General features: G+C 45.1%; 1 protein-coding gene across 2 annotated transcripts in view; it reads right to left on the bottom strand.

Moving 5' to 3' along the window:
• The window catches only part of LOC147028726 (poly(U)-binding-splicing factor PUF60-like), a 97,340-nt gene that overhangs the window by 30,870 nt on the left and 51,990 nt on the right, over positions 1–14,480 (bottom strand). Inside the window, exons 5-8 of one of the 2 annotated variants that reach the window (XM_085879396.1) lie at positions 11,385–11,477; positions 10,191–10,404; positions 9,853–10,055; positions 6,935–7,196 (exon numbers count right to left, since the gene is read on the bottom strand). In XM_085879396.1, coding sequence (XP_085735522.1) covers positions 6,935–7,196; positions 9,853–10,055; positions 10,191–10,404; positions 11,385–11,477 — 772 coding nt within the window. Of the gene's footprint in view, positions 1–6,934; positions 7,197–9,852; positions 10,056–10,190; positions 10,444–11,384; positions 11,478–14,480 lie in introns of both variants that reach the window. The other variant, XM_085879395.1, reaches the window with a different exon arrangement.

Below are 14,480 nucleotides of genomic sequence, written 5' to 3' on the forward strand. Positions count from 1 at the left end.
GCCTTGAATATCCCTTGGAGCAGTCAAGACAATCATTAAGAAGTGGAAGGCACATGGTACCACCAAGGCCCTGCAGAGATCAGACCATCCATCCAAACTGGATGACATGCAAGGAGGAAACTGATCAGAGAGGCTACCAAGAGGAAAATCACAACTTTGAAAGAGTTAAATGCATTTATGGCAAAGACTGGTCACTGTGTGCATGCAACAATAACCCAAGCACTCCACAAGTCTGGCCTGTATGGTAGGGTGGCAAAAAGGAAGCCATTGCTAACAAGAGTGCAAGTGAGCACAATATATGCCTGAACAAGAAGTAAAATACAGAATTGTACTACTACATGGAAAACAGCATCCTGGTTGCCATGGCAACCACTTTAGATGACGAACGTATGTCGCGATACACCGTCTCTACAGTCTGTACATATGTACCAAATATGAAACGTGAAAGTTGAAAACTTTGGGAGTTAGAGTGCGGACAGGAACGGACGGACGGACAGACCGACACAGCCGACCGGTGTGTGTATGTGTATGTGTATATATGTATGTATGTATGTATGTATGTATGTATGTATGTATGTATGTATGTATGTATGTATGTATGTATGTATGTATGTATGTATGTATGTATGTATGTATGTATGTATGTATGTATATATATATATATATATATATATATATATATATATATATATATATATATATATATATATATATATATATATATATATATATATATATATATGTATATATATGGGGCGTACAGCCTGGTGTTGGCGCAGTGGTTAGGGCAGCGGCTTGAGATCCAAGAGGTCCTGAGTTCAAGCCCCGTTGGGCCACTGAATTAATACACCAGGGGGTTGACTCAGCCTGTCATCCTTCCGAGGTCGGCGAAGTGAGTACCAGTTTACTGGGCCGGTGTATACCCCGGTTAAAATAGGTGCCATATCCCTGTGTTGTAAGAGGCGACCAGGGCTGCGTCAGGAAGGGCATCCGGCGTAAAACATGTGCCAAATCACGATGCAGATCATACGGAAGATCCGCTGTGGCGACCCCTAACGGAAGCAGCCGAAAGAAGAAGATATATATTTTGGGCGTATAAAAATAAAAAAGCCCACCTGGAGTCCCATTTGAGGTATGCAAAAAAACTCCAGAGATTCTGAAGCCATGCAGCAAAACGCTTTGCGATCTGACGAAACCAAGATGGAACTTTTTGGCCAAAATGCAAAACGTTACGTTTGGTACAAACCCAACACAGCACATCAGCCAAATAACAACATCCCAACTGTGAAGCATGTTGGAGGCAAAATCATGTTATGGGGATATTTCTCATCAGCAGGGACTGGAGCACTTGTCTGGATGAAAGGGGAAATGGATAGAGCGCAAAACAGAAAAATCCAAGAGGAAAACCCACTAATCGCTGCCGGAAAGCTGAAATGGGGACAGAAGTTCACCTTTCAGTATGACAACGACCCGAAGCACACAGCCAAAGCTCCACTGGAGTGGCTGAGAAACAAAAAGATAAATGTCCTTGAGTGGCCCAGTCAGAGCCCTGACCTAAATCCAATCGAAAATCTGTGGCATGACTTGAAGATTGCTGTTCATCAACACTCCCCACAAAACTTGACTGAGCTTGAACAGTTTTGTACAGAAGAATGGGCAAATATTTCACAATCAAGGTGTGTGAAGTTAGGAAAGACTTATCCCAACAGACTCACAGCTGCAATTGCTGTCAAAAGGTGCTTCCACTAGGTATTAAATCGGGGATGGGGGGGGGGGTGGATACTTATCCACCTAAGATATTCAAGATTTGTATTTTTAATTAATTTTCTGAAATTGGTAGAATTTGTTTTTCACTTGGAAGTAGTGGGTTACGATGTGTAAATAAAGGTGGAAAAATAGCACCGCAAAACGGGCGTAACCGCTCAGCCCCTTGACGCAAACCAATTTCAAGATGGTGGCCATATTGAAAATCGCAGCATGCCCATTTTCGGAAGGAACCTTCCTCTACTAAACCCCAGCAAAAATGGATTTAATCGGACAAGGCGTTCTCGAAATTGACGGAAAGCAATTTCAAGATGGCTGCCGTAGCGGCCACAGTGAAAATCACAGCATGCCCATTTTGGAAAGGAACCTTCCTCTACTCAACCCCATTATACCTCGCCAGAATAAAATCAATGTGTGAAGCTGTTCAAGTTATTGTCCGGAAACCAAATTCAAGATGGTTGCTCTAGCCGCCATATTGGATATCGGATTGCGCTGAATATCAAAAGGAACCTTCCTCTAAACACCCCCATTATATCACACAAAAATGAAATGAATAAGTCAAGCCGTTCTCAAGTTATTGTCCGGAAACAAAATTCAAGATGACTGCCCAAGCCGCCATATTGGATATCGCATCGCACTGATTATCGAAAAGAACCTTCCTCCACCTAGCCAACACACTGCAAAAATGGATTTAATCGGACAAGGCGTTCTCCTCGAAACTGACGGAAACCAAAAGTTGACAGACGCCCGGACGGACGCCCCGCGGAAACCAAATTCAAGATGGCTGCTCCAGCCACCATATTGGATATCGGATTGTGCTGAATATCGAAAGGAACCTTCCTCTAAACACCCCCATTATATCACACAAAAATGAAATCAATAAGTCAAGCCGTTCTCAAGTTATTGTCCGGAAACCAAATTCAAGATGGCTGCCTGAGCCACCATATTGGATATCGCATCGCACTGATTATCGAAAGGAACCTTCCTCTACCCAGCCCCAACACTGCAAAAATGGATTTAATCGGACAAGAAGTTCTCCTCGAAATTTATGGAAACCAAAAGTTGACAGACGCCCGGACAACGCCTGTGACGACAATACCCCTTATCCCAATTCGGGCTGAGGGGTAAAAAGTCTGATTTTATGTAATTTAATTCCAGGCTACAAGGCAACAAAAGGTGAGACTATTAAAAGGGGGTGTCGTCTTTCAAAAGGCACTGTACATTCTTCATAATTTTAAAAGTTATTTTCTTATGAACATTTATGGGCAGTCCAAAATTAGACATTTTCACGGTCCTACAAATTGTAGGATGGGGGAGGAGGGTTGCCACTCGACTTTAAATACTTTTTGGAAATGGTGATTCAAGCCTACAATTGACTGAAAAAAAAAAAAAGGAAAAAAATCTCAGATCACCAAAATGGAAAAAATAAACTCGAACATATTGCGTCCAGCATGCACACAATCACCATGACACCGGGGTTAGTGCCGAACCTATAGCTTGAGCAAAATCACCACACGCATATCAACTGCCATTGCTCATGGTCAACTGCCATGGATGAGTGAGTGGTCCACGCCCCGTCGTCCAGAGCGAATGGCTGTGAAATAACACCCAATTTCCAAGCCGTTTGGCTTATGAATGCATTTTCTAAATGACAGAGCCAAATTTTTCTTCCATCCGTCACACGTAGCTGTTTATAAAGATTCATGCTTGTGAACATTTCCCTGAAACGTCAATATAAATGCAACATTGTTTTTTGGTGAAAGCTACTCAAGGTTTTTGGGTTTTATAAAGTACTGCAGTTGGTAATCACAATGACTCCAACCTTCTGATTCCCGAAAAATTGCCGCTATCGGCCAAGCGTGTGTGTGTGTGTGTGTGTGTGTGTGTGTGTGTGTGTGTGCGTGTGCGTGTGTATCTCGATATGCGTGTTTCAGAAGGTGGAATGGCGTGTGTGTGTGTGCGTGTGCGTGTGCGTGTGCATGTGCATGCACGCACGCGTTGTTCATAAAGCATAATATTCTACGCCAACATCTCCATCTCTGTATCTCTCTCCCCGGACGGTGATTGTATCTGGATGGGAGTTTGCCTCCGAACGTGTCCGGACCGTGTTTATAGCATGACGGGTAGAAAATGGATTTCAGACATTTTGTTTCCATCTTCACAGTTATTCCATGCAGAAGCATTTTGATACGTGTGGTGTTGGCTTAATGGTTAGGGTGGCAGGCTTTGAATCCGAGGGTCCTGAGTTCAAATCCCGCTCAGCTGTTTAATTAATACCAGTTGGGGTTAACTCGGCCTGTCATCCTTCTGAGGTCGGCAAAAGTGAGTGCCAGCATGCTGGTATACTGTGTCGGAGTGGCAACCCGTCCAGGATTTTGACCAATAGCCAAAGAGACTGCTGAAAAAGCAGCACCAACGTTCTGCAGAGTATGGTCCCAATCTCCTCCTCCTCGCTCTCCCTCCCTCCCACTCCACACTCCTTCACTCACTCCACTCTCTAACTCCCTCATCATCCACTCTCACTCCTCCTCCCTCCCCTCTCTTCCTCTTCGCCCTCTCCCCTTCCCCTCTTTCTCCTCCTCACCCTCCCCTCGCTCCCTCATCTCCTCCCCTTCCCCACCCACCCTCCCTCCTCACTCCCTCTCCCTTCTCTCTCCTCCTCCCTCCCTCATCTCCTCCCCTCTCCCACCCACCCCTCCCCTCTCTCCTCGCCTCCCTCCTCTCCCATATGTTCCTCCCACTCTTCCCTCCTCCTCTCTCCCACTCCATTTACCAATGTTGTTCAAACTTGGCACCCAAATAATGAAAGAGGCTTTCATCTGCATCTCATTTTTTTTGGAGATCAGATACAAGTTGACTGACTGGCAGCCATTTTGTTCCTTAAATGAGTGTCCCCAACCATTTCTCAGACATGCGTGGCCAAAAACTAAATGGAATATTCTCAAAAGCAAAATTAGAGTGGGTCGTAATTTGGCTTTCGCTATTCAAACAAGTCATGTATTAATGTATTAAAACTACCTGACAAAGTAATCCCAAGAATATTCTTCAATAACAAAGCCAGACTAGATAAATAGAATGTTGCTCTATTATGGCAACTTTAGCCTTCATTTTCAATCACTTCAATATTTTCATCAGTAGAATGAAGAATACTCGTCTTGCTCCTGAAGGCGAGTGTGGATCTGCATCGGCAGACAGGTCGAAGAACAATGGTTGGAATCCATGGAACGTTGATTGAGGTATACTAACTGCCATCGGATGCAAGGAGAAACTGACGTTTTAAGTGTTTTTAATCACCCGCAACAGTTCATCACAGAAAGAAAAAAAACATTTTGCAACGCAAACCCATCATTTGTGCAAGACAGGACATTAGCATCATTTTCGGGACATTAGCAAGTTTCTTGTGCCAGAGTATCTATATCCTCTTGTAACGGCTAAGGTGCAGCAGTCTCAAGATTAATAATTACAAAGTTTGATCAACCAATCATAACAAAGGAAAAATTCCCTTGTTTGATAAATTCAACAAGTTACAGTGGCCTGCAAAAGTATTCAACCTCTGGCAAATAAGTTAGAGGAGGTTACACGTCAGGAATATCTGCAAAAACATGTACAAATCAAAATTCACTGGTTGAAAAAGTATTCATCCCCTTCCGTCAATACATGGTGGAGGCACCCACCATTTGCAGCAATGACTGCTATGATTCTTTTTTGGGTAGGTCTCGACGAGCTTTGCACAGTGAGATGGTGAAATGTTTGCCCATTGTTCACATGAAAATTGCCCCAGTTCTGCCAAGTTTGATGGGGATCATCAATGGACTGCAATCTTCAAGTCTCACCACAAATGTTCACTCCCTCCCTCACCATCCACTCTCATTCACTCCCTCCCTCACCCTCCATTGGGTTCAAGTCAGGACTGTGAATGGGCCACTGAAGAACATTTCTTTTCTTCTTATTCAGCCACTTTGGCTTCTTACTCAGCCAGTGGAGCTTTTGCTTTGTGCTTCGGATCATTGTCCTGCTGAAATGTGAATCTCCTACCCAGTTTCAGATTCATGGCTAACTCAAGCAGGTTTTCATCAAGGATTCTCCTATACTTTGTGTTGCCCAGTGTCCCTTCCATCCTGACAAGCTTACCAGTCCCTACTGGTGAAAAGCAGCCCACATGATGCTGCCACCACCATGCTTGACAGTAGGGATGGTATTGACTGGGTGATTGTGCAATGTTCAGCTCGCATGAGACATAATGCTTTGAAATTACACAAAAAAAGTTCAACTTTTGTCTTGTCTGACCACAAAACGTTTCTCCACTTGCCTGCAACATCATCAAGACGCTTTTCCACAAACTCCAGATGAACTTTTCGATGCATCTTTTTCACTAATGGCTTCTTCTTGCCAACTGTCCATCGAAGCCAGCTTTGTGAAGGGAACGGCATATTGTTGATTGATGAACACTGCCCCCCAACTCGGCTATAGAGCCTTGCAGATCTTTCAAAGTCATTGTTGGATCTACAGTGACATCCCAAAACAGTTCCTGCTTGCCCGGTTACTGAGTTTTGATGGGTGACCTGATATGGGAAGTCTATCATAAGTCTTCAACTTCTTTATGATGGATTTCACTGTACTCAAAGGGATAATGAGTGACTTAAATGTTTTTATAACCCTCTCCTGAACAGTGCTTCACCACTTCATGTCTGACTTCTTTGGAAAGCTCCTTGGTTGACCAAATGAGTTGCACCTTAAAACTCAGATCGGTGGGGAAACTTAATGTCGAAGTTAAACCCCTGATTACATACACAGATGAAACCGATTTCACACATTTTGTAATCTTTCAAACAAACAATTTGCTCCTGAAGTGATGTAAGGTTAATTAGGCAAAGAGTTTGAATACTTCTGCAACTGAGAATCATCTAATATTCTCTGTTAATCAATATTATTCACATTTTATCTGCATTTTTAAAACTTCATCACTTTGGAGTAGTTTGTGAAGACTAAGTTTGATTTGAAGACTCGGTTCAAGTTTGATTTGAAAGCATCATGAATTAAAGCTCAGGTGGCATAAAAATATGAAAAATTTGGAAGAGGTGAATACTTTTGCAGGTCACTGTATTTACGACAATTACAATGATCGTCACAATATTTGCTTAAACTTACTCCTTCATACATCATCACTCACCTGTGACCAGCCCAGGGGCCTGGGCAGCTGTAACTGCCTGTGCAAGACCCCCACCTAGGCCTTGCCCAAGGCTTTGGCCCAGTCCAGCCGGAACAATCCCAGGGGCCAGACCCTGTACAGAAGCCGCAACTAGGCCTGGCTGAGTCATAGACGTTGTTGCAATTGCTTGAGTGACCATAAGACTCGGAGAAAGACCTGGTGAAAGTCCTACAGCCGTAGTTGCAGGCGGAGCAATAGGCAGGGCAACACCTGCAACAGCCTCCTTAGTTGGGGAGCAGAGAGAAAGGAGGGTGTACATCATATAATAGTAAAGGCAATAACAAGGAGGACAAATGCACAACCTTACAACAGATAAATTTAAGCAAGTCAACCAAATCTCATTCTACCAACAAATCGATTCTGTTGGACCCAGACAATCATGGGGTATACGTTCCTGAAAAATTCCACAAATGTCGAATCCATGAATGTCGGTGCATTGCTTCAATGGGAAAATATACCATCAGAGATGGGGAATCCCCCGCCATTGAATGAAAAAGGTCATACATATTCCAGATGAGGGAGGTGAATTGGAAACAAGACACCATTTGGTCATCATCTCAAAAAAGTTACCCAGGGGTTAGGAACGTAGTAACCAAAAATAATTGAAATCGGATAAGGGGTTTTCCATTTATTACAAAAAACATTTTTTTCAAGATGGCCGCCCCAGTTGGCCATCTAGAATCCGGCCAGCCCAAAATCAATAGGGTTCTTCCTTTTCAGGTGGTACATGTGTGACTCAAATTTCAAATCGATATGGTGAAAAAATATTTTTCAAGATGGCGGCCCCAGTCGGCCATCTTGGATCGGGCCATGCCCAAAATCAATAGGGTAATTCCTTTTCAGGTGGTACATGTGTGACCCAAATTTCAAAATCGATATGGCGAACAGTTTACGAGTTATCGCACTCACAGCTATAAATCTTGATGCCCGGACGGACGGACGGACAGCCGGACGACCTGGGTAACAATATCCCCCTTCTGCCACGCGGCGGGGGATAAAAAAGGGGGATATGTTTTTGTTTTTTTTCTTTTGCATGGTCTAGGCTCTGGAAAGTGATGACACAGAACAAAATAAGGACAAACATAATAAAGGGAACAGCAGGAGAAAGGGGAAACACCAAAAGCAGAGCGAAGGGAGAGAGTAGATGGAGATGGACAAGCAAGGGAAGCAGGCAACGAAGAGGGGTAAGGGAGAACGCAAAGGGTGGACAATGTGGATACAAAAGCAAAATTGCGTTTCACCAGTTTGCGATTTTGTCAAGGTCCGAGGAGAGGGAAGAGTCTGGTGCCTGTCTGTCAGAAGGATGAGGGATGAGGGATGAGGGATGTAATGGCAAAAAGTAGAGTCATCAGCAATGAGTAAAAGTGGATTTTCCAGAGAGTAGTCATTGAGATTATTGTTGAAGATTAGGAATAATATTGAGCCTGGAACACTGCCTTGTGGTACTCAAGCCTCGACAGGGAGAGGAGTTGAAAGGGTTCCATGGAGAGCCACATGTTGGCTTAGAGAGTCGAGGAAGTCAGTAATCCAAGAATGGCGTTGGCTTTGGATTCCATAGGCAGAGAATTTGGAGAGCAAAGCAGGATGTCAGACTGTATTAAAAGCTCGAGATATGTCCAGAGACTGCCCTGAAACAAAATTGGTGATCTGGGATGAGATTGTTTGAGAAAAGGAAGGATTACATATCAACTATGATGATGGATTCCATGTCTTTGCTGATGATTGGAAGTGAGTGAATTGGTCTGTAATTAAGGGGATCCGTTTTTCACCCTTTTATATAATGCAGTGATGTTGGCTGATTTCCAAGAAGATGGAAGATGACCTATGGTAAATGACAGGGTGAAAAGGGCAGAGAGAGGAAGAGCAAGAGCAGCAGAGCAAGTTTTACGGGCATGTGAGCTGATGCAGTCCGGTCCGGTTGCAGAGTCAAAGTAGATTGTTGCCAGAAACTTTTCCCCCTTTTCAGGTGCACAGAATTCAGGAGCAATTGGGAATGACTGGGAAGGATGAGGAGAGAGAGGGAGGGATTATACCCACAATATTTTTCCGCAAACACAGAATTGATGCATTCAGACTTATCATGAGCAGTCGGCTGTGGTGCCATTTGAAGTGACGGGAGGGATGGAAGGAGAGCATACTCCAGAGACCAACTTGACAAGGCGCTGTAAGATATTAGAAGAGGGAGCCAAGTTTGAAAGCCATTTCTTGAGATTGGACAGATCTATGTTGTTTTCTGGGTCTCCTACGGGTCGACACACACTTCTTGTGGGATTTCTGGAAAGCTCTGAGGTTGCCTTCGGTCAGATTTGCCTTCCAGGAGGAGAATGCAAGTTGTTTTAAAGCAATAGCTTCACCACAGGATTCAAGGAACGAAGAGCGAGAGGGTGGTTAAGATAATTGAAGACAAGATGGGACTAATCTGTGCATAAGAGAGCAGTTTTCTGTGGAAGAATTCCCAGGTTGAATTAACATCAGTGGCATTAGATATAAAAGACCAATCCTGAAGTGTAAAAAAAATATCAAAATAAATAAATAAATAATGCAAATATGCAAAGCACAAATGTAAAAGCAGGTCACCCTCTGACCCGCAAATACGGAGGATCCGTGAATGTCGGGGTCCGAAAGTGCAACCAATTTCAATTATGGTAAAACCGTGTGGTTATTTGAAGCAGTGCACATGTGATGGTCTTTCTACAATTATAAAAGTAATTACAAATTTGTGCAAATAAAGGGCATAATGATCAGGAATAATCCATGATCGATTTCTAAACAATAAAAGATGGATATTCAACAGTCAAACAGTAAACTTTTTAGGGTACAAGATGCACCATATTCTGTGGCTTATAGTTTACTTTTTGGTGCTCAAATTATGCAGTTACTTGTGCAGTTATCTTGGCAGTTGCAGCAGCAGCAGCCACAGCAGAGGCAGCCGGTAGTGCTGTGGTAGTGGCAGCACTCGGAGTCATAGTGGCAAGAGCATTTGGTGGTGTCACTGCACGACCCACACGCAGGTACTGCCCCCCCAAGTCAAACAGATTCATCGACGTCACCGCATCCTGCGCAGACTGGTACCTCTCGTACTCTAAAGATAGACAGAGCCGGAAGGTGGGGAACGGGACAATTAATTATCAACATGGTCAAGAAGCTCAAATGTCACAGCATGTAACCCCCAATATCCTCCTCCCCTCCACTCCCACCCCATTCTTCACTTCCTTACCAAGGAAGCCATATCCACGGTGCTTCCCAGTGACGGCATCTCGTGCAAGCTGGCACAAAGTGATCTTCCCGAAGGCCTCAAACACGCTTTTGATGTCGTCGTCTGCAAGGTCCGGGTGTACGGACGCCACATAGATACGGTTGTGCATCTTCGCCTCCTCCGCAAGCTGCTCAATGATCGGCTGCGCCTGTCCGATGTTGCTCGGCCTTCCCACCTGCCCGTTCACGCCAAGAGAGACGCTCGGTCTCTCGACCTGCCCATTCAAACCCAGAAACATTCAGCCTAAGCCTCCAGACGCACACTGCCTTCCCCAGTGTTGGCTAACGCAACAGGATTCGAATGCTGCCTTATTACGGAATCGTAAATCTATCTGCTTCGCCTTCAACGTACACCTGTTTATATCCGAGAACCCATGGATAACACAAACTTTGGCCTTCAACCATAAATGCCACTGGCACTCCCATTTAGGTCTTGTCATTTTAAGTATGAATCGCAAAACAGGATTAGTTTATTTTTCCCTCTCCCTTATTGTTCGCACTTTCAACTGGGTTAAGTACCACAAACACGTTTTTCCCCCTGGAATCCTGGTGTTTTAGCGAGTGTGCAGTAGTACCGGTGACAGAAGGCGACAACAATGAGTTCCAGCACGTCTGGTAACTCGTCAATTCCAATAAAATAAAAAAATATATATGTAAAGTACCCTTTAACAAATCTACCGAATGCCATGCGAACAATGGTCGGCTGTGGATACTCATGGTCACGTCCAGTAATGATGATTTGCAGGCTAAGCCAAAATCCGGCAGCTTGCTCAAGTTGATCGGATGTTACATCCCCAGGAATATTAATACGTCACGTAAAGATTACCTGGAACTTACGGACTGCCAGGAGTGTGAAAATTATTCACAAATCAGTGCAACAGGGCCCAAAATCCAGAAGACATGTCCGTGGGCATGCGACCGACCCCTTTGTCTTTCAAATGGCCACAATGGTGGAAAGCTCAACACAGCATCGGTTACGTCCTGCGAGCGTGCACGTAGGCATCACAGAGATACCTCCATCATACTGAGAGGTCTTATCAACGAGAGCAATGGAAGGTACGGATGTGAGCGAGAAGCAGGCACACATACACAAACGATGAGTAGGATGAACAAAGAGGGGGAGGGGGGGGGTCGGGATTTGCGCTGGTACACTTACCTTAATGCTGCGGCCTCCCAACGTGACACCATTCATTTGATCCATAGCAAGTTGAGCTGCCTCTGGTAGTTCATACTCAACAAAAGCAAAGCCCTGATGAGTAAAGCACAAACAAACGATGGAAAAATAAATGATAATAGTACTCTGTCCAAAGGTAATAACTGCCCGAGCCAGGGCAAAGACGCTGAGCTCGCATTGAGAGAAGGTACAAAATATTTCAAAGAATAAACAAAGCCCACCTTACTCTTCAGTTAATGTGGAACATTACTCAATAGTGAGTGTTTGCATCACGTATCAATGGAACGTGAAAGAACAGTGAGGAAGATTTTCACGTTGATCGTGCAAAAGTTTTTCTCGATCACAAGAGCTGTGCATCCCCACTCCCCCCTTGCCCCCTTGCCCCATTCCCCACCCTCTCCTCCCCCGACTCCCTACTTCACTTGAACACAACGAGCTCGGACAATCTAAAAAACACGAGAAACCCACCACACTTTTTTTTTGGCCTTTCTTCCTGGAACGCCATCTTGTGAACACAGCAAAGTGCAGTGTAAATTTATTGTATTTGGAGCAGAGTGCCATGACATCACAGACGAAATGGCTTCTGCCTCTTCTACTAATCAAATCAAAACTGAATGTTTTTCAAATTCGAAGCAATTTGTTAAATCATACGATTTAAAGTGTAAAATATATTTTTCGGCATTTCAAGGTAAAAATAAAAGTTATTTTGTAATCATGCCACGGTACGTTTCAACGCCTGCAAGCGAATGCAAATCAGCTGCGCCGGAGCAGCACTGCACTTCCTTATTCACATTTTGTACCATTGCTTCATGATTTTATTGCGGTAATTTTGTAATATTACATTATTAATGTATATTTATATTATGATGGTTGGGTGGGTTGGAGCACAAAAAACCCCTGGTGGTGTGGCTATGGGAGGAAATGCCCATAGACCAAAGACTCCATCACAGATGAAGGAAAATGTCTGGCCGACAGACGTAAACCCGTGGACGGAGGAGTTATTGTTGTTGGGCCGGGTCTCAGTGGCAAGCACGACCGCTAGAGGGTGCAGTAGAGTCGGCTCCACCGATCACGCAGAATTTATGGGTCGTCATCCCAGATAACTCTGGAGCCGACGGGTCACTTAAAGGACCGTAATCGCAAGTACTTCGACCGCGTGGGGTGGAGTTAATTGCAAAATTTCAATACACCTAAATACCCACGCCGTCTAACTACCGGGGAACCACACCCTCGGCCAACTCTGTCCGATCTGAGTCGCAGGTAACGACTCGTAACCGAGCGGAGTTACAGAGCCGCGCCGGACCAATTGCATGATTACAGCAGCAACGCCCTTCTTAATCCCCAATACGCACCATGGCAAACCAATGATAGAAAGGACAAGGACGAGCTGGTACATTCAACAAAAGGGGAATTTATTTACAACAATAATTGGGGAACGAGGGGAGCACGTAAGGGTAGAGTTATCCGACTAAGCAATGCAAACTATGTACAACAAAAGCAATTAACAATTATACTTAGACAAGACAGGCCCGCACACCCAGACAAAGAAACAGACCCCGCCGGGTCTTTATTCGGCTCTCCAGCCGACGAGGATAGTTCGGCTGGGAGTCAGAACGGCTGGCAACCTGGCTGCGAGCGTGCGGCTGGACATCCACACCTTCCCGGAGCTCCAGTCGCCAAAAGCACGGACCAGGGTAGCCGAACCCAGAGGAGGCAAGGCAAGGTGATCTCCCATGATGAAATGGTCGACCGCTCGCTGTAATGTGCCAGATGAGACACCTCCGAAGCGCAGGATGCAGTCCGCCGCAGACCCAGACAGAAGCGCTCTTGTCGACAACCACTCACTGGCTTTGGATTCCAGGTTGGAAATGTCTGAATTGAAAATGTCCTTCCCCACAAGAAATGTCTCACACACGATGACAGGCTGCTTCGCAAACACCACTGTCTATCTCTATCTCTATCTCTATCTCTCTCTCCACGCTCGTCCCCGACCACCACGAGCACACCGTCTGCCAAACGCTGGTCCAGACAACAAATTTCCTCCTCTTTTGGAGGGAGGGGCTTCTTCTCCTGGGCACTCGCCTCCTGATTGGTCGGACCCATCACACGATTCCCTGGCAGTCTCCCATTGGACAGGCCCACGGTAGGCGGGGCAACTCCCACCCTTCTGGGTGGAGTCCCGATCAGAGGCGTTTGTAGCTCAGCCTACCTCCTCACCTCCGACCACGTGCGTAATGGCGATGGTGTTGAGTGGGGGGCGGGGCGGGTGAGACGGCTGCAACTTGCCGATTGGCCAAAGAGAGACGCCATGCCCATGTTAAACTCTGCCCACGCACGCGCTCGCTCGCCAGTGTGCAAAGAGCGCGGACAATGCCGAAAGCAGAGAGTTGTTGGGGTCGTTGGTTGGGACGTAAAATCCTTACTATAAAATAACTCCGCAGCACACGTACAATTAATTCCCATTAGACGAGGGACGGGACCCTAACTAGAAACACGTACTTACCGATATAACTGATCTATAGGACCTGGCTGTTGTGTGCTCATGGGTTCCAGATTCGCAACATTATGACCCAATCTCCGTATGAAGCGGACATGCAAGTAATTGAAAATCATGATGAACATAAACACAAGCCCCAGGATTAGAACCCTGCTGTTCTTCCCATCACAAGCAGGATGGTGGATGACACGACAGTCCTAAACTCGCAAAGGGGGTCTGCTGCCGATACAAGTCCTGTACGTGGCTTCTGTCGACCCTCACGTACTTTCATTGTTTGTTAGTTGAATGTACGCTATCATCTCTATGCACTCTGGAGGAACCACCATGATTGATGAAAGAGTACTGCTATGATATAGTCTGTATTCTGTATACTGATAACTGCCTTAGCCACGTGCAGCAATAACCGGTGCTTCAGTTGGTGGTTTGTATCGCAGCAAGATGTCATGCCAAAAGCAACCTGACTGATTCCTTGAAAATTTCAGAAAGAATATTAATGGCTGTTCTCAAGGTAAATCCGAAAACGTATGTTATATCATGTTACTCGCCGACGAATGGATCTGCAGAAAAAGATGTTGAACAAT

This window comes from Eptatretus burgeri, chromosome 4 (assembly GCF_056783735.1).
Source record: "Eptatretus burgeri isolate ZD-2024b chromosome 4, Ebu_testis_v1, whole genome shotgun sequence".
Taxonomy (NCBI): domain Eukaryota; kingdom Metazoa; phylum Chordata; class Myxini; order Myxiniformes; family Myxinidae; genus Eptatretus; species Eptatretus burgeri.